Source organism: Parus major, chromosome 7 (assembly GCF_001522545.3).
Source record: "Parus major isolate Abel chromosome 7, Parus_major1.1, whole genome shotgun sequence".
NCBI classification, from domain to species: domain Eukaryota; kingdom Metazoa; phylum Chordata; class Aves; order Passeriformes; family Paridae; genus Parus; species Parus major.
In genome coordinates this window covers 17,602,441-17,622,591 of record NC_031776.1, presented here as the reverse complement: position 1 = coordinate 17,622,591, position 20,151 = coordinate 17,602,441, and the positions used below count along the sequence as shown (strand labels likewise).

The following is a 20,151-nucleotide window of genomic DNA, read 5'->3' as shown; positions in this document are numbered from 1 at the left end:
TTCTCCACATGTATACTGTACAACTGAAATCTCAATGCTAAACATATTATCTGAATTCAGGCAAAAAGCTCATCTGAAAAACAGCATGCATTATTCATACACAACATCACCATGCTGCAAAAGAAGCCTGCTCTTTGTGCAGATTATCAAACACATGAACTGTGTAACAGGACATCTACCCATATCACATGAACACTTTTCAAAATTTATCAACCTAGAATCTGCGAACAACAAAATAAAATGTAGCAGTTAAAATTTAAAACACAAAATATTTTAGCTGATAACACATCTTTTACATGTTTAAACAGTTTTGTGAGACAAAATGCAATGAGAAGAACCTTAGTTATCATTTGATAACTCTATCAAGACCTATTAATTTGAAGAAAATGTATCGCTTTCTCTATGCTAAAGGACTACTTGATTCATTCATAGTTTCAATTCTGTCGTCTATTAGTTCTAGAGCAAATCTAGGAAATCCACTGTATGTTTTTACCTTTTCAGTGAGAAAAGGAAATGTCTAGAATATATGTCTCAAAACAGGGGTATACAAAGTCAGATTCCTTGGCTAGATCACATCCTTCACAGTTAGACTGAGACTACATATTCAAGGGGCAGAATATGGCTAGTTATTAACCCTTAACATAAAGGTCAAACACAAGAGTCAAAACCCTACAGTTTAAACCAGTTTCCACTGCAAGGTAGGCTAAAGGACTTGTTAGGGTCAACAAGATACCTAAAAAGCTATTCTGACTATTTGTAACTGTCTACTCATACCTACTCACCAGAATTAATGTGCAAGGTGAGGATTAAGAAAAAAAGAAAGCACTGAATATATAGTGCTAAACTATTTTATTTTTCCATACTTCCTCTGAAAGTTCTGACTGCAGTAGATTTATTGTTGCAGATCAAGGAATCAAGGTATGCACATTTAAATTCCCCACTTACACTAATTCACTGCAGCTTCTGGCCAAGCTAGTCTCCATGTACTACAAACACAATCAGGTCAGTGCAGCTCATTATGGAGCCTGCAAAATGGCAATGAACCGTGAACAGAGCAGAAGACAGGCCGGCTTCATTGACTCTATTGGCTTGGCTACTAATGCACAGACAGGGTGCCAACTGACTACTACCCACGTGTATGTAAAACTGACTTCTAATCACACTGAGCCCCCCGTGTAAAAACTTATAAAACAATGTGCTGAAGCAGCCAGGAAATTTAAATCTTATTTTCACCTGTTTCCAATAATTGCTTCTCTTAACCCTAGAGGAAGGTAAAAAAAAGTCTTACTTTTTTCTTCAAAAATTTTGTTTTCTTATTAATTCATCTTCCCTGAGACAGATTTTTCACTTGTTTTTAGTGAGACTTAAGCCCCTGGTGTTTTCATAACTCTTAAGCATTTAACTGTATCCTACTTAAGAAAACAAGAATCTATTTCCTACACTCTATTTTTTTCTTCATGAAAACATTTACAACAACTCATCAATGTATCTATCTCAAGACTCTTCAGCACATAAAAATAATAGTCAAATTAATTAATAAATTTATATTCAATAGGTGAGTGTATTGCTACTTGATGAATTCCAGAAATGGCGAACTAGCTTTAATAAGTGGTATCCAAACTAGCTTGTTGCCTCTCTGAAAACTGAGGTGCCTTACCTATTTCCCTTTTCCAGGCAATCTCTGACACTCAGTATGTTCTGAATGTATTACAATAGTTCCGGTTTGAAGATATGCTCTTGTATATAATGCTTAATTACTTCCATGTTGGCTTGGTTAAGAAAATGCTTGGGGTAGAGGCAAAACTGTGCACTTGTTCTGAAAAATCACTGAGCCACAGAATGGTTTGAGATGGAACCTTAAAGATCCCCTAGTTCCAGCCCCCCTGACACGGGCAGGGACACCTTCCACCAGACCAGGTTGCTCAGAGCTCTATCCAACCTGACCTTGAGCACTTCCAGGGATGGGGTATCCACAACTTCTCTGGGAAACCTATGCCAGTGCCTCACCAGCCAACTGACATAGCTAAACCCATGGAAACATTAAATACAATTTACCAAAGCCAACTGAGATCCTCAAACACCTTTTATTAGATGCTAAAACTTACTACATCTACCCCAAGAGCAGGGGTGCTTTCTTCACAATATATCAACAATATCTTTATAATCCAATTCTGTTGCTCTTCTATAACATTAACAGAAATAGCCATCATCACAACTAACAACTTGTGTGACGAGAAGCAGCAAACAGCCAATCACATTGCAGAAATTATATACTACGTGATCATCACCTACACTTTCACCCCTCTGAATTATCACCAAATGTTCAGTTTTTAACTTTTTTTTTTTTTTCACAGTAGAAGCAAAGTACTGACAGCAAAGAAAACAGGCCACATTAATGTACAGATGCTGGCTTTGCTATTTTTTTTTTTGTCTTCCTCAGTCAAAACCTAGTAATGCTTCTAAATTAAGATAAACTACAAGTGTTTCAAATTTCCAACAGAGCTATTCTGCAGGGGGCAAACAGCAAATTATTTTTCAAGCCTTTCATTTTAGTAGGACATTTTACAGAACGCATTCATTGTCCCTGTCAATACATGTTGCTCATTTACTAATGTCTTCTACTCTTTGCTAGCCTTTCTGTAGTGGAATTCTTTCCTACTGAGCTGATAACTTTCTTTCCAGGTTTATAGTAATGCATTTTCTTCTCAGATAGGCATACAAGTCAGCAGCCTGATGACATTCTCAACTTACCATCAGCCCCAGGAACAATAAATCTACTACTCTAGTGTACTAGTACATTACCTCCAAGGCGACACACATTCTCACAAGATTGCTTCAGAATTTCCCCACCCAATCATTTTAAACAAATTATAGATGCTTGGAGCAGCTATCTGCAGGCAGCACACACATGACTGGCTCAACTTCCATCAAACACTGCTACCTATCAAGCTCAGAAAAACGATACAAATCCCAAAGATTCTAGGCAATAATCAATTTCATATAAGGAGGAAGAATACTTTAAATTATAAACACTATGAGGTCTCGTTGGTGGCCCATTGTGGGGATGAGCTCAATACTTCAAGTAAACCTTATGGCAGTACCTATTATTTATTTTGACTTATCAGCTCCCCAAGAAGCAGAGTGGAAAGCTCATACAATTCTAGTGCCATCAACCTGTTAACATTCCCTCGCACCAGTGATAAAAAGCAATCACACTTCTTAGGGACACAAAAATATAGAAGTGGTAAGTTTTAAGCAGCAGCATAAGTATGGTAAAGATTTGTTGTTTAACAGGGTTGTTTTGGGTTTCCTTAAATCTGTCTACTCAGTAATCTACTGCCCAATTTGTGCATATTTCATGCCTAATGTACATAATGAATTTTAACACTTATATGTTGCTACTGTTCACTATTTCTGCTAACAGCATATTTTCACTTTGAAGGATAAAGAACCACAGTTAAGGGCAGAAAGCCATTTTTGTAGCACCTGATGCAGGAGAAGCATATTAAGAGTAATCCTAATGTAATACAATAACTACTTTTATGTGAGAAAGTTTAACTAGAAATAGTTACATTTTATTTCTACTCTTATTTTAAAAGGATTACTGATTCTATTGAAAAATGAATGACAGCCATAATAAAAAGTTGTCAATACATATAATTTTAACATTAAGTTCTCCTTTTCTGTTCCCTCTTGTTGAACTATGGTTTTGAAAAAATTTAGCAGTACTAGTAGAAAGAGAGGCTCCCATTCTGCATTGTTCACAAGCATCCAAAACCGTAGTTTAAGCCTGAAAAAAGCACACAACATGAAACAAAAGGAAAAAAAGAAAGTCCTAACAGAGATGTTTTCTATGTTATCTGCATATCTGCATGTGTTTAGCAAAAGGCACCTTGAAAACAGGCAACTAATATAGAACAAGAAGCCAAAATAAACAGCAGTTCTGGTTTATAGCACTTGATGAAAACACGGACTTTACCCTCATATCCTCACGTCTGTAGTCATGTGATTGTAAGCCTTTATGGCTGCCAGTAATATTTTTGAAAGCATCCAAATCTTATCATCTTCAAGCCAGCTTCCCTTTTAGACATGATGAAGGAGTGAGTACTAGAAGAGATCCCTGTTCCCTGAGAAATAATTCTCATAAGCGAAGCATGAACATGTATTCAACTCCTTTCTCTTGTTCTTGCTTATCTTCTTCCAGTGTTGACAAACTCTATGTCCTGATTAAGGGAAACTTGAACTTTTTCTCTCAGATTAAAACTTGTCTAAGAAAACAGACTGGACAAAACTTCAATATTCCTCTATACTCAGATTCTGAAACTATTAAATGGATGCCTATCATTTCAGTTCACCAATACTGTACAATTTTCACACAGCTCCATTATGAGGCATCTGATTGCCTCCCTCCCCCCAGTGCCTTTGAAGAAGATACTGTTATACTCTGCAAAATATTTGTAATTAGATTTTGAGTGCAGGGTGTTTATAAAAGCCTCAAATTCTGTTCCATAAATATTTTCCAATTATCTCCAAAATAATTCTGAATACAGAAGAATCACAAACATATTTCAGTTCTATCTTTCTATCCATACCACCATGTGTATTTAACTGAATAAGCATCTCTGAAACTCTTCATCTCATCAGAGAATGGTGTTCTTTGTGGTGGCTCTACAAGGAAGAACAGCCGGAAAGGGCCTTGAAATTCCTATTTTTATATATATATGTATTTTTATATATATTCCAATTAAAAGTGATGCAATCCAGATCATTGTATGGTGTGCCAGAGAGATAAATTACAAAGAATCCTTTTACTTCCAGTTAGACAACCTATTTTTCACAGAAGTTTTGCAGATAATCATAGACTTCACCTTTTAAACACAGTAAAGATTATCTGCTTCAGCATCAGAAAAAAACAAATAGCTTGAGCAGATTTAATATTCAGGTTTGCTTTAACCTGAATTCAGGTCAGAAAACTTGCACAGAATAGAAATAAAAATAATATTTCTTAGTACAATAGTATTAATTTTATGGAGTGTTTTCGAATATTTCACTCATGTTAAGTAGCGCAGTCAATACATCCCATAATCAAAGGAGCAAAGCGCTTGTCAGTCTTCTCTAGTTACAGACAACAACCTGAAAAAAAACCCCCACTTGTCCTTATCAGCTTTAGCTGTTAGCATTGAAATATTTTATGGATAATGCAGTATAGTAAGGGCTCAGCAGCAACACATTTTGCATAAAATATTCAACTAGGAAGCATTGATGAGGATGTAGGATTAACACTTGGTTAAGAATACATGCTTTTTCTCTATTTTTCCATTATTTAAAACTTGTTTAAACTACACTGTCACTTGTATCAATGGATTACTAAAACAGTCATTTTACTGCTTTTTATTCACCAAGCTGACAGCAAGTCCAAGTCCTCTCTACAGCTGAAACATGTAGAGAGTACTGAGCATGCTGTGCAGTTTGCATGGACAAAGCAGGTCCAGTTTCATGGTCTTGCAATGAACAAATTCACTATTTTACAAATGTTGCAGAATACCAACCACACGTTTATGGCAGTCATTCATACAGGATTTCTGGATGCCCAAAGCCCCTGGAAAAGTGTCCCAAAGCAGTAAGAAAATAGTAGATGACATTAAAGTGATAGAAGGCTTTATGTTTCAACATATGATATAGCAGACAAAGACAGTGATTAACTTCGCAAACAAGTATTTCTACAAAATAGTTTCTAAAGTCTTCTTCTAAGACAGTTCTTCTGTGACACAATTAATAGTTTCATCACTGGAGAGTTGGAAGCTAAGTATTTTAAGAGACAAGTAGCAGACTGAGGCTCAAGAGGACTGTAAAATGCTTAAGTGCTTGAGAATTGTTCAAAATCATGTCAGTAAATAAATCCTGAACACAAGTGAACCCAAGTAGAGCAGCTTGCTTTCAAAAACAGAGACAATTCTAACCCCAGATAACTGAAAATTTGAGTAGATGAGAGTAATTTTTGAGAACATGTTATCTCACACAAGGCCAGTGTTGGTTCTAGTTACTGGTCTAACAGGCCCAAGTTAATTCTGTCCATTGCTTTGGATGCACAGTGCAGAAAAACCTCAGTAAATCCATGTTGCTTCTGGCAAGACTTACTGGTTTGAGATAGTTTTGTCAGCAATTCAATTACATCCACTGAGCATTTCACCTGAACTAAAAAATCTTGACTTGTGTTTGCTCTCATAGCCAACATGGTTTACATGTGGTACATTACACGGTCTATACAAGACCTGACTTGTCTGATAGTGATTCTCACACCAGTTGACGAAACTTATTTCCAATAATTTACTAAAACTTCTGGCTTTAAAACTTGTGTTTCTATATTGTCCTGTTTTTATATTAAACTAAACTCTGTGCCTTTCTGTTTATGTGGTATGAAAAAGAAAGGGTGCAGGTCTTATTTATAAAACAGCCATAAGACTGACTTGGAAATTGACTGCAGGGTTACCATATTCTGAAGATGTCACAGATCATCATTCAGATTTTTCACAGTTGTATTAATATGTATGATATGCATATGAAGTAAAAGTAAGTAGCCCATGTTATAAACAAACAAAGACAAAAAAGAAGCAGTAAATGTGGGAACTGTAGCACAAAAAATATGAACCATGGTATGTTAATAACATAATGTTAAATGTTAAATATAGTAATAATTGCAATATAATTAATTTAGTAAAAAAAAAATCCAAGAAACCAATAGTGAATTTAAAATTTCCTCGAGAATTTCCTTTTCAATATTTATCAGCCTTACAAAATAATCAGCAAGGAAGATACAGAAAAAACCACCAATTTACCAATCTTCTGTTTTACAGTTTCTCTTGCTTGTGTCTTCTTTTAGACTTTATATAAATAAAAATAACAATCCTCAGTCTAACTGAGGAATTTGTATACAATCTGAAATGGCTTATTGTTCAGGTATGGAACCAGCTATTTCAAGTGTGTTCATGACAGCTATCAAGTTCAAGCCCCCATTTTGTAAGATTATTAAATAAACCATCGTTAACATAGTCACACAGATTGTAGTAGTTTGTCCAATTCCTAGTGATTGCATTTACTAACTTCATCTTTCTTTGAATTCTAGAAGATTTTCTTTTGTTGTGCATCCAAACTGCTTAGTATCTGACTCTTCAGTTAACGATGTAATTTATCAGGCATCATAAGTCAAACAATTTGTTTCCATAAAAAGACCTTTGCTTTTTTTCCCCAACAAGTTACAGAAATTTTCATAATAATGAAATAGTACAAACAGCAAGTGGTTACAAATCCAAGCATAGTTTGTATTTTCTTTATTGAGTACTTTATTCTTTTGGATAGAAGAAACATTTAATTATCATTCCATTTTATTAGAATTCTTATCATTGATTTATCTAATTTTCATAAACATTAAGTTTTAAAAATAAAGCCTAGTCCTCTTTAAACTGCAATGTTAGTAACAGTTATTTAGCAGTATCACAAAGCAGTATAGTTAATCTCAAGACTTTAGTCTAATTACTAACTTATGTGATTAGTAACAAAACCAAAGGCCAGATTTTCTTCCTGATTTTGCAAATATATGATCTAGTTGTAAGTTACACTCAACAACATTAATGCAAGATTTGCTCCTCAAGAAAAGGGACACTACCACAGGAAATCAAATTATTAGATGTCCTTAATATCTATATTGAGCTCTTATTGTATGAAATGACAATCATTCAAAGGTAAGTGAAGATCTGTAACATATCTTAAAACCCCCTCATGGCTGAAGGAGTTTGAAGTCCAGGATATAGAATTTTACTCAGGATGACACTGAACATCACTGTATTTACTGCTTCGGGAAAATGAAAAACCTTTATTCAAGAAGACAGAGAAAAATGTATTTTGTCTCTTTGTACTTCTTAAGCTTGAATTAAGAGAGGAAAAAAGTTCTACTCATGCAGAGTCTTAGGAAAACAGTACAGTACTGTACAAAATGCATTTCTATGGACTATTATTATGACAGGTACTATTATAATCACTTTCTTAAAACTGTTTTTCTTTAGGTATTCTTACCAAATGTTACTTCTCCATTGCCATTCCTGTCAAATAACTGAAAAGCAACTATGAATATTGCATCTGGAGTACACAAAACAGATTCAAATGCCAAAAATTCTTGGAAGGAAATTAACCTAGAAAGGAAAACAGAAAAGTTATAAAGATTTTTTTATAATTGTTCATAATGCAAATGATAATTCGTATTTGCTACTCTCTAAAACAGTGTGATCCAAATATTAAATAAAATTTTAACTTAAAATAATTAACACTCTAGAGAGTGTAAAGTATGTTACATTTAAGTAGTTAACATTCATGCAACTCAGTTTCTTCCTCTATGAAGCGACCAAATTCTCAATGAACACCTACAAGTTACTACTTTTTAAGTATAAATGTAATAAGCACCCGAAAATTAAGACATAAAAACACCACAAAAATTCTAACCATGTGAAATTTACAGGTCTGTCATTGTACTACTACGTATGCATTTTTACTAGGAAAAGATACTGTAATGCAAGTATAGGAATACACCATAAAACATACATTTTCTTAAAACAATACCTAACATTCATAAAAAACAAACAGGTTCAGAAAAAGTTGCACTTTTATATGCATATGGAAAGAATACTACACTCCAAAAATAACATGAACTGTCAAGTCATGTACTCAGGGCCAAACATAGAAACATCTGGACTCAAGGACAGACATGGCAAGACAGGGAAGGATCTGAGCAGGATACAAGATTCTGAGCTGTGTATGCAAGCCAGTTACAGTGCATAACTCAGGATGCACTTGTAAATCCAAGTCTTTGTGGTCACCAATAAACTCAGACTTGAATGTATGCAGATATCTTATTAGGATAATAATAAGTAACTTTTCTAGAGGAACTCTGCTTATTCTGGCTAACACCAAAAAGAACCTTCAGAAGGCATCCTAATGCTGTATGTATGAACAGCTGCAGAAAGGTAAACCTGAAGCTAAGCATAGACAAAGGATAATGTTGGCACAAGAAAATAATGGGATAAATTACAGGATATATATTTTAGAATTGAATAATCAGTGAGAATAAGAATTACATCTTTAATATTAAACAAAAAATTACTATATATCAGTAAATGCTGTTAAAGCAGAGAATATCACTGTTTCCTAGAAATTTTCCTAGAAAATGTACATAATTGATCTCAGCTTAGTACTCATCATATGAGACCATCAGCTCATAGTGATTACTTCAGACATTACTGCTTACTGTTAAAGAGCCAAGTAAAAAGTCTGCTCCCCACAGGAAAAAAAAGAGAAGAAAAATCACAATATTCACACTATTCATTACTATATCTAATCTTTCTCTAAGTACACATGAAGTAAAATTGAGATACTTTAAAATGGTTAAATAATTTAACATTCTTGTATATATGCATTGCACAGAAAGACAGGAAAAAAGACTTAGTAACTTTAACTTGAAAATACAAAATCATCATATTTACCATAATTAAGCCAGAAAAATCAGAGATATGAGAATGGCTCTTCACATGCAAAGTCAATTTCATCCAAAGGATGATCTTGATAAATAAAGGGTTAGTATCAAAGAAACAAATGTTGCTTGAAAATAATTGTAAATACTATCATTTCAAAATATATCTCATATACATTCATAATTAACAAACTAACTCCTAGCCAGTAAACTTTATAACTGACAAAACAAGGTGCTGATCTCTGTACAATGCGTTCATAGAAGCCTGAACCTGAAAGAAGATGTCTTCAGCAGTCTCATTGTAACAGTGCCTACAGCAAAAGGAGATAGACACATCCAATTTCCTTTCCCCATATTCAACTTGCAATGCCTAAGAGCAGGGATAGCCTCTATGATCCTCCATTAGCCACTAGGGCACAGATAACAGGAGCTGGATTAAACAGAATGATGGAGCTTCCCACCCAATCACTACTCGAGTATCATCCAGTGAACCCACTGCATTACAGAGTCCATAACAACATCAAATCACTCACCTTTTGTTTTATCTGTAACATTTAAAAAAAATTCCTTTCCTCTGATTTCTTCTGTACTGCTACCCTTCAAAAGCACACAAAGTAATCTATGTGTTTGCAATTCTTCTCTGACTTTCCTATTTTCATACTACAAGTATTTTCTGATTTTTCCCCACACAACATAGCTTTTTAGACATTATGTATAGCTCTGTTGTGACTCTCCATTAGGTGAAAAATCAACTCCTTCTTGGGGACCACATCTGCTGGCGGGACTTCACTTAAGAACAAATTTCCAGATTTAAGAATGATATGCTGATAAAAAAGAGTACCCAGAAACAAGCAGTTAAAATAAAGAATTTTTAATTACTACTGTGAAGTTCTGAAGGTTTGAAGCGGGAAGTAAATGTTTTAGCTGGTTTTGGCACATATATATGTGTAAGTATATTCTTCAGAGAGGGTATTTATCCCAATTTCAAAACCAGTGCCTGCAGTCTGAAGATACAGGAGTGCTTTCAGCATCAGTGAAATCCTACTGTACTAAATAGATAACAGGCAAGTTTACAACTAATTTTAATTTAGAGGTCATCACATAAATTTTTAAGAACATGCACTTGTAACAATGAGGAATAAACATTTTGGAAGTGAACAGTCATCTGTTTTAAGAGCTACCTTAATGAGTTCCACTAAAGCAAACCAGTCTTGTACAGCAGTAATGGGAGAAGGCAATAGTGCTCTGGAACAGTTAAGTAAGGATCAAGTTACCATTAGAAAAAAAGTAAAACCACTTTTTTTAAACACATGCCTACAGAGAGCCAGTTCCAAAATGTGCTGTTTCTGAAAAGTGCCAAACTTAAACCTAAAAGAAATAAAAAAATATTAACAATGGAAGAAACCATCAACACTCTGAGTATTTATATCAAGGGCAAGCAAGGCTAAGAGAATATGATAGCAGATACAGGAATGAAATTTTATAACAGAACCCAAAGCTTCTCCATGACTTGCTGCATGACATTGGGCTGTCATTTAATGTAAAAATATATACACAGGACAAGACTACTGTAACTTCCTTGGATTTCATAAAGTAAGTCCTGGGAAAGATGCAATGCATCCTGGAATTCAGGTTTAGATTACAATTGTTACGCATGCTATTAGAGTCTGGATTTTGATATATAACAGCTCACTACAAATGGAAAAATGTGAATGTAAAAAACCCCTTATGTTGATAATGGGGCTATAAAAAAATATTCATATGTAATACACATTAAATATAAATATAGATTAAAGCATTTAGAAAAAAAGTTTCAGACGAGTATTCAAACAGATAAACATTTTACACTTTAAACTATATGGCAGTGCAAAATAAAAATTCCACTCTCCCCATAAAGAAGGTGGCAAAGCACACTTAACCATACTTGATTATATGAATTTTCAAATATTACCCAGATTTATTTAAAAAAACAATAAACAAAACCAACAGAAATCTTGTCCACAGGGAAAGTAACAAAAAGCAATACTTAAGAGTTCTGTTGTATCATTAAAACAAACTTATTTCCTACTGTAAGAAAGACCCTTATATAAGACATTTCCAGAAGAAATGCACACCTTAAAAAAAAACCAACAGCTTTCAGAGGAGGAAAATGCTAAGCATGTTGGTTTACTTCATCAATTAAACTATTATTTTAAAAGATACATACAAAATTACCTTTTCAATCCATAATAAAGCAACAAACTGCAGCCATGTATTGGAAACAGATACAGGTTACTAAGATTTCTTAAATGTATGTATAATCAAATATATTATCAAAGTGCTGCAGCCTTATGAAAAGAAAAATTATATAGCATTACATCAAACAGGAAATCCTGTATTTGTCATTTAGAATAAGAAGTATACAGCATACATACAACATACAACTTCATTTCCATAGCACAGATACTGTACAAGTTGCTCAGCATACTAAGCAAGATAATAAAATGTTCTATAGCAGAATGCAAGAAAACAAAACCAAAATTTAAGTAAAGAAGAAAGTTAAGGACCTTTCAATTTAAACTAAGTTATATTTACGTATTTACAAATTTATTGTATACTATTTTAACAGCATTTTCTTCTCAACAAAATAACCACTCGCTTCTGCATTCTTGACCTCTTCTCTGACCCATCTTAACCTTCTCACTTTACTTTAGCAATGCCCAGACCTCCTACTACAATCCAAGGCCAAAACTAGAAGCCTACATATAGCAAAAGAAAAGGCTCCTTGGAAGACATATTAGTTAAAGGGCACTACCTCAGCAGAGTAGACATTATGTAAATTGGCTTCAAGGAACTGTTTAAAAGCAAGCAAGAGCATCTGTAAGCAGAGTTGGAAAAGCTTGATATGGTGTGACCTGATCTTCATTAGGCAAACAGCTTCTTCCTTAATGAAGCCACTAGTGCCTCTCTTCTCTAATACTCAGCACTTTTCAAAAGACCTCAGTGGTTGGATTTTAATTGCACACTACAGAAATAAGAAAAGCTCCTCCATATTTTTGTGTTTAACTACAGGTACAGAAGACTCTACGCAGTACCTGATGATGGATGTGAACATACAGAAAAGAACTTTTCTAAGGCAGCTATACTACACTTAACTTACCTGATGTTCAGCATCCTCAGCTTTTGTAAATTTAACAAAACATCATCAAAATAAATCTTGGCTTAAAAAAAAGTCTATTGTACTTTTGAAAAAAAACCTTCTCATTTAAATAAGCCTAAAGTGTAATAAAATCTACAATGTATTTTAGAAGATGAAGTTATCAAACTCATGCACTCACACATTTAACAATGCAGTGCAAGTTTCAAACAGAAAGCAAAATTCTCACCCATCCTTAGTTTGATCTGCCACTCCAGCCAACAGCTGCACTGTTTTGGGATTGTGATGTGGATCTGTATGAAGTCCTAGGTATTTCTGCACAAAGTCCTCTGGGGTCATGTAATGCTCACCATCTTTCTCAACACTTGCATACTAGAGTAAAAATAAAAAAACAAAGCCCCACAAACAAAAATTAATCCATTTAGATGCTAATTATCAGTGATGACCAAATTAGTATCTTTACTGAGTATCACTTAAAATGGTGCACAACTGTTTGCACGTAACTGCTCTGAAATTAAAGGGTTGGATTAAACTAACAGTGTTACTGTACTAGTTTTATACTACCAACAGTAAGATTTTCCTGGACAATACATGTGTTCACATAATGATCGGTATCTTCTAATTAAAAGACAGCAACATATTTCAGAAACCAGCAAGTAATTGCAAATATTTATAAGAATTACAACCATGCTATAGCATTCCATTTGCATGCGACACTGAAAATGCAGCACATAAATTTTCTTATAATTTCTAGTAGCAGATATCTTCTGAATAATTGTTCCTGATCTTTACTATAATTATTTTGGAAAATAAAAATTATTTCTTTTCTCTTTTTGTGAGTAATAAATGTTCAGATTAATTTTTATCCTGAAACTAATATTTTTAAGGAGAAATTCATACACACAGAGAGTGCTTGCTTCCGCATCTCGTCTATCTCTTCCACAATGTCAGCCCCTCACATCACCTCATCACCTCTTCCACCCTACACATGATGACAGCTATTTTCAAGACTGCACTGTAAACCAGATTACTGAATTTATGGAGAATTAAAACAGAGTATTTCCACCAAAACAGGAACACAAAGCAGTGGACAGGAATCCCTTAATTCAGCACTGCTGCCAATATGACAGCACAATGAAACTGTGGCTTCCTTGAATCAACTCTGAAAGGTTCTCTTCTCAGCCATACACACAAGTGACTGAAAAATGCCTTACAAAGCACAACTCTGATGCAAGACATGAAATCCAAAGAAAATGCTATGTGTGAAGGCCCATCAAACATGCAGAGTATGGAGCATATCTTCAAGAATCACTGAAGTCAACAGTATGACAGTAGAGAGCAGATTGAAGACAGTAAAAATCTAAACACCGTATTTTTTCCTCCAGACACCACTATCTGTAAGTTTATCATAACTAATAATTTATAATACTACCTTCCACAATAAAAACTGTTCGGAGGAATTTTTGTTTAAAAAAATTTGAGACAAAAATAATTAACTGACAGATACATTGAGCTCCATATGAGAAGGTCATGGCATTTTGGAAGAGTTTGGCAGCAAGTCAATAAATTAAGGCCTGAGAAAGTAGCTAAGCATGTAAATATACTAGTCTTATGTTTACACCATATAACTTAAGTCAAGAACCTTTTACCCCAATTTTAAATTATAACCTAATTTGAATATAAAACACAACAATTAAATCAGTGTTTTTCTCGGTCTTGAACTGTGTTACTTTATAACACAAAATTCTTACTAGACATTTGTAGATTGCCTCAGGTAAGCACTTGATGGATTTCCATGAGACTCTTCTTTAAAACATCCTCATATAAGACAAACATACAAACCCCCTACTCTAGTTTACGAGCTGATGCTTCAAAACTTTCACACTTTCTGAAAAAATGTTTTGGAAATCATTTTGTCTTTCCTTCTCACCTTGCTCGAACAGGTGAAGCTGAAGCTTACACTTGAATTCAATAGGAAGGGAATAATTCAACAATGTTTTCCAAAGGCTGGCTATGTCTTGTATAAGAAAAATAATGAAGGTTCTCTAAGAAATCTGGTAACTTTTTCCACCCAACTCTTTTACCCTTCTGTGATAATTTGTTACAAAATTTGTTCATTTATGGTTGTTACTGAAGTCTGTGGTTAGCAAACACCTAAGAGGTAACTTACTTGATGGAGCACAGACATGAAACTTCAATGCCTGCATTTCATAGTTACAAGACTAAATAGCACATCTTGTTAATGCAAAAAAAACTTTATATTTTTAACAATTGAAAACAGTTAGAAGAAGCAGATAGCACACTTCATAAATTCTGAAGAGAAAGCTATATATTGAATATCCTTTAAGATATATGTAAACTGCTCCGTGAGAGGGCACATATAACATTAGAAGACATGCATGAACAGAAGGAAATTTAAGTAGACTCTCAATGATTAAGGTGGATGGTGATGAGGCCTAGAGCTCACATCTTCCCTTCTAACCATTTCCAAGGGAAGCCAAATTTAGGAAGGAATGCACGACCTTTAGCTGAAGCTCACAGAAGAGGCCAGCACTCTCAGCGAAGAGTACAGCATATCTGAGACCCCTAAACACTTGCAATATTTCATAACAAGACTTTCTACAACTTAGTCTTAAAAAGAATGATTCTCTTCTATTTTAAAACCTGCAACTAAGTTTAATTTCTAAACATCAAAAAAACCCACAATTTCAAGCTCAAAACAATGCAGAAGAAATACAAACTCTTTTTCTATGCTTTTTTTTAACTGCAAAATCTCAAATACTCAAAGGGACAGAGGAGAGCTTTCATATTTTTCATTCCTCAGAGCACCAAGCAATCCACAAATTCCCTAGCACATTTCTTTGAAGAAAACAAGACAGACATGGGGAAGAGCAAAAAGCCATTTTTTAAAAACAGACTGTCTGCTTTTTAGGTCAATAAAACATGTACTGTCAGGAAGAAAATTTCAACATCCAGTGGTACAATGCTCTTCCTCTCCACTGTTCTCTGCATGACCACTATCAAGAACTTCAAATGCTTATTTCCAGAAGCAAGAACTTCTACTGACTGGATGTCAAGAACCATAAAGAGTTCACATTTACAACTGAACAGACTGTTTTGACACTTCATTTAACTTTTTCATTCCAATGTGCAAAAGTACCTTGCAAAAAGTTGAAAAAGATGTTCTAGAACCATATTTTTATGCTGTATCAATATATATTTCAAAAATTATACTTTGATGTATCTTCTAATTTTATTAACATACTTTACTTATTCTTTATCTACAAAAGCTGAATGTCATGTCAACCAAATATGAACCTGTTTTGGAGTATTTTGTACTAGAAACTAAATGTTGAGCCTTCACATTTTGATGTGAACATTCTTAGTTTTATCACTACAGCAATGTTACGCTATATATAATCCAGTATGCTAAAGGAAAGGCCACCAAAATTATGGTTGGGATACAACTTCTCTCTCTCAGGCAAAACGGTCTCTCTGACTACCTAGAATTTATGGAAATTGTTAGATGGTGTAGTAGAACCAGAAGATAGATAAAAACAGTTAAATAATAGGTTTTATTATTCACAGTATTAGCCCTAATTTTATACCCTTAATTTTTCACATAGAGAAAAGGTTCTTGAATATACTAATACTCAACATTAGGGGAAAAAAGATACTTCAATAATTTTAAAATATCAGTGGCCCTATTATGGACCTAAAACACAGTTCTTGTTCTTATTCCATATGCCTGATTCACATCATCAAAGTTTTAGGATTGACTGGATTTTCCTTTCTGATCAAGCGTTACTGAAACTAAGGGAGCGGAGAAACCTTCATACTACTATTTACATGTTAATTTCTAAAGCACTTCAAGGGACAATATTACAAAGTATATAAATCTCAACAAATCAATTTTAAGTTCTAAAATCATTACCAGTGGTCCAACCATTTGTAAGTAAACATATAGATCCCAAGGACAAAACATACAGCCATGGAAGAAGAATGTTTTTGAATTCTGCAAAGGGGAATTTTTTTTCAAAAAACCAGTATTTTGCTATAATTATTTGCTTTATAGAAAATTAGAAAATAGTTGAGGAATTCATTTAATATTATAATTTGGAAATGGTTATCACCATTTGTGACAGCAGCACTTTCTCCTCAATGCCTCACAGCCCCTTCAATACACTGTGCCTGCAAAATGAACTTTTGGGGTCCCACCAACACGACACACGTTTGATGCCAGGGCAAATTGCTGGAAAGGCAAAACACAGAAATCTGACACTCGAACAACATTAGTTCTTTTTACCTGTAAAAAAATGTTTCGTAGTTCATTAGGATCCGCTCTTTTGGTTGCATGCACCTGTAAACACAAGGAAATTAGTGCTTCGCTTAGCCGGACTACTGTCAGTGCAGATAAAACCCGCCGCGCCGGCCAAAGGCGGCAACACGGGGTGGTCCCTCGTCAGAACGACAGGCCCAGCCTCAGCCATGACCGCGCCGTGCTGCCGCGGGACGGCACAGGGCTCGGCGCGGGTGACAGCTGTCAGCCCCGGGCTGCCTGCGAGCGCCGCGGCGCCCCGGCCCCACGGGACGACCAGAGCCGCCACCGCCGCTGCGGGGACCCCGGCCCGCGCCCCCCGGGGAACTTCGGCGAGCGGGGGCAGCGCGTGCTGCGCTGCCGCTCCCTCGGGGCCGCCCCGCCATCACCGCCCCCGTCGGCGCCGCTCTCCGGCCCACTGCGGGAATCCCGCAGCGGCGGCGGCGGCCGCCTCCCCCCGCCGCCCGCCTGCCCCCGGCCCCCGCGTGAGATCCGCCCGGCTCCTCCTGCCACCAGCGACGGAGCGGGAGAGTCACCTTGACCGCCATGCTGCACCCGCCGAGGAGGAGGAGGAGCCGCCCGCCCGCCGCGCCGCCGCAGCAGCCGCTGCCTCAGCGCAGCGCTGTGGGGTGAGCGCCCTGCCCTGCCCCGCCCCGGCCCGGCCCCGGTAACGCCGTGTGCGGGCTCCGGCTGCCCCGCCGGGGCACCGGCAGCGCGGGTGTGGGGCCTTGGCTAGTGGCGGCACCTCCACAGGGCAAAACAGAGCCTTTTTAAATGCTGCTGAATCTCATTTCTGCCGCAACAGATGCAGCCGTGCCCCTAAGGGTCAGGAGAGGTGTACCTGTCGGTTTCAGGTGCCGAAACTGTTCGTAGACTGATGTTCTGGCAGCTAGGCTGCAAATCAGTTGTAGCTCCGTATTTCAAACATAGAACCAGAGGCCCCAAATCGGGCTGGAATTCAGTAACTTCTGACAGGGTCTTAAAATCTTTTATCAGCAGAGTATACCTATGCTTTATACTTCAAAATGAAAAGCACGCAAGTCACAGCCTTGAGAAAGGGCAAGTTTATACTTTGTTTCAACAGCTCAATCACAGTGCTTATAAAACCTGACTTAAATAATACTACATATTTTGTCTTGCTGTGATATTTCAAGGGCCCAACAAAGTGTATTTTATTTGATGCCCCTGGAAAACAAAAAGGGCAGATTCTGATACTCTTCAGATAACACAAGGAGATATTAAACTACAGTACAGCAACTAGTAGTTTATAATGGTGGTCACAAAACAATGACTCATTTAAGTTTAATACAACTTTTCTCTGGAAAACAACTTTTTTTAGTTACGTGTCAACAAAAACTTTCTGCATATAACTTAAGAGTTTACATACTACATATATCCCTATGTCCCAGCTGACAGCAGGAACAGTTTTGTTAGAACTCTACCTATTTGGAAAGCATCTGACCACCCAAGCATCACCTTATTCAGCAAATCCATATATATATATATATATATGCTAGCTGCAGCGGGTCATGGTTTAACCCTAGCCAGGAGCCAAACCTCACACAGTCACTCACTTGTTGCCCCACCATCAGGACTGGTGAGAGAATTGGAAGGATAACAAGTAGAAAACTCATGGGTTGAGATACAAACAGTTTAACAAGAAAAGCAAAAGCCACAAGCGTACAAGCAAAGCAAATTAAGGAATTAATTCACTGTTTCTCATGGGTAGGAAGGTGTTCAGCCATCTGCAGGAGGCCAGGCCTTCATCACCTGTAGCAATTGCTTGGGAAGGCAAACATCATCACCCCTAACATTCTCTCCCTTCTTCTCCCTGTGAAAAACAGAGTTTATTTTTTAGAACTTTTAAAAGTTTAATAAAGGATAAAAGAAGGACAAACAATTAATCTAGCACTGGGATGCTTTTTGGCCAGAGTACAGAGATAGCTTAAAATCATGTACTCTATATATGGTTACATGCATATTCATTAGCTTATACAGTATTCAAACATTCCTTTGAGTTTTTGATGTTCCAGGAACCTTTTTGTTTGATTTTAACCTCTGACTTGTCTGCAGAGCATTCTGTAAATTAGGTCTATGTATTTTATTTCTTCCTGTACTTTTATCCTGTTGGTTCACTCTCCCTGATAATGCCGACAAAACGGATAAATCCTTCCCGTAGGCTTATGCTCTGGTTTTTGTCACTCTTGTCACTTGGAGAGGCCAGTCCACAGATACAAGAAACAGAATAATTGCTGTACACCATTCTGTGAGTTAGTTACATATAAGTATTTTAGTCTCTATTTTAACATTTTGCTAAAGCCTATATTTATCAAACAACTATTCATATGAATTATACAGTGCATACATAAACTGACAGATTATACAAAGCAGTTAAAAGTATAAGTTGTATTATATCAAAACACTTGTGATGCAAAAAGCTAATCTATGAACATGAAAGCCAGTATTATTTTTTCATATATAACATCCTCACTTTATATACTGAGCATGATGCCATCTGATCAAAAATATCCTGTCACTTGTCAACATCTGTCCCAGCTGTCTCTTCTCAATCTTTCATTCAGCCCAAACATCCTTACCAGCATGGCAGTACAAAAAGCAGCAAATGCCTTTGCTCTGTTTAAGTCCTGTTCAGCAATAACAGAAATATCTCTGTATTATCCACCCTGTGTTCAACACAAATCACAGAATCACTGAATAAGCTGAGTTGGAAGGGACCCTCAAAGATCAAACCCCACACCCCCACACAATCCGGCGTGAGAAGTAATTCTATCCCAGCCCAAACGAGCACAAAGTACCAATGTGTATCAAAAGCAAGGCCTTTGAAAGAACATGTCAGAAATCCCCATGGTCCTTCCCGTAATGGATGTAGCAAGCGGTTCAGCACAGAGCGCTTTGTTTTTCACTAATGACAAAGCTCTGGCTGTTTGCTCGGCCAAAGTGTAACTGGAGCAATGAGCAGCGAGGTGTGTGCGAGAAGAAGGAGCGGAGGCGGTCCCTCGGAAGATGCTGAACCCGGGGAACGCTCGGGGCCGGACACGGCAGGCGGCACCGAGTTCGCAACGCGAGCAGCCGTCGCGGAGCCGCCACACGTGAGAGGCGCGAGCAGCACTGCGCACGCGCCGCGGCCGGCCTGCCTTCTGCGGCTGAGGGGCGGAGCCG

General features: G+C 36.6%; 1 protein-coding gene and 1 long non-coding RNA gene across 3 annotated transcripts in view; both read right to left on the bottom strand.

Moving 5' to 3' along the window:
* The window catches only part of SLC25A12 (solute carrier family 25 member 12), a 45,867-nt gene extending 28,285 nt beyond the window's left edge, over positions 1-17,582 (bottom strand). Inside the window, exons 1-4 of one of the 2 annotated variants that reach the window (XR_001522744.3) lie at positions 17,508-17,582; positions 16,960-17,013; positions 12,883-13,025; positions 8,071-8,186 (exon numbers count right to left, since the gene is read on the bottom strand). Coding sequence is in view for 1 of the 2 variants with exons in the window: in XM_015634439.3 (XP_015489925.1) it covers positions 8,071-8,186; positions 12,883-13,025; positions 16,960-17,013; positions 17,508-17,519 (325 nt within the window). In the remaining variant the exon portion in view is untranslated. The remainder of the gene's footprint in view (positions 1-8,070; positions 8,187-12,882; positions 13,026-16,959; positions 17,014-17,507) is intronic. The other variant, XM_015634439.3, reaches the window with a different exon arrangement.
* Positions 17,583-18,020: 438 nt separating this feature from the next.
* On the bottom strand, positions 18,021-20,087 carry LOC117244715. Its single transcript, XR_004498288.1, has 2 exons — positions 19,463-20,087; positions 18,021-18,802 (listed from the first exon to the last, which is right to left on the bottom strand). It is a non-coding gene; the product is annotated as an uncharacterized LOC117244715 (long non-coding RNA).
* Positions 20,088-20,151: the final 64 nt, after the last annotated feature.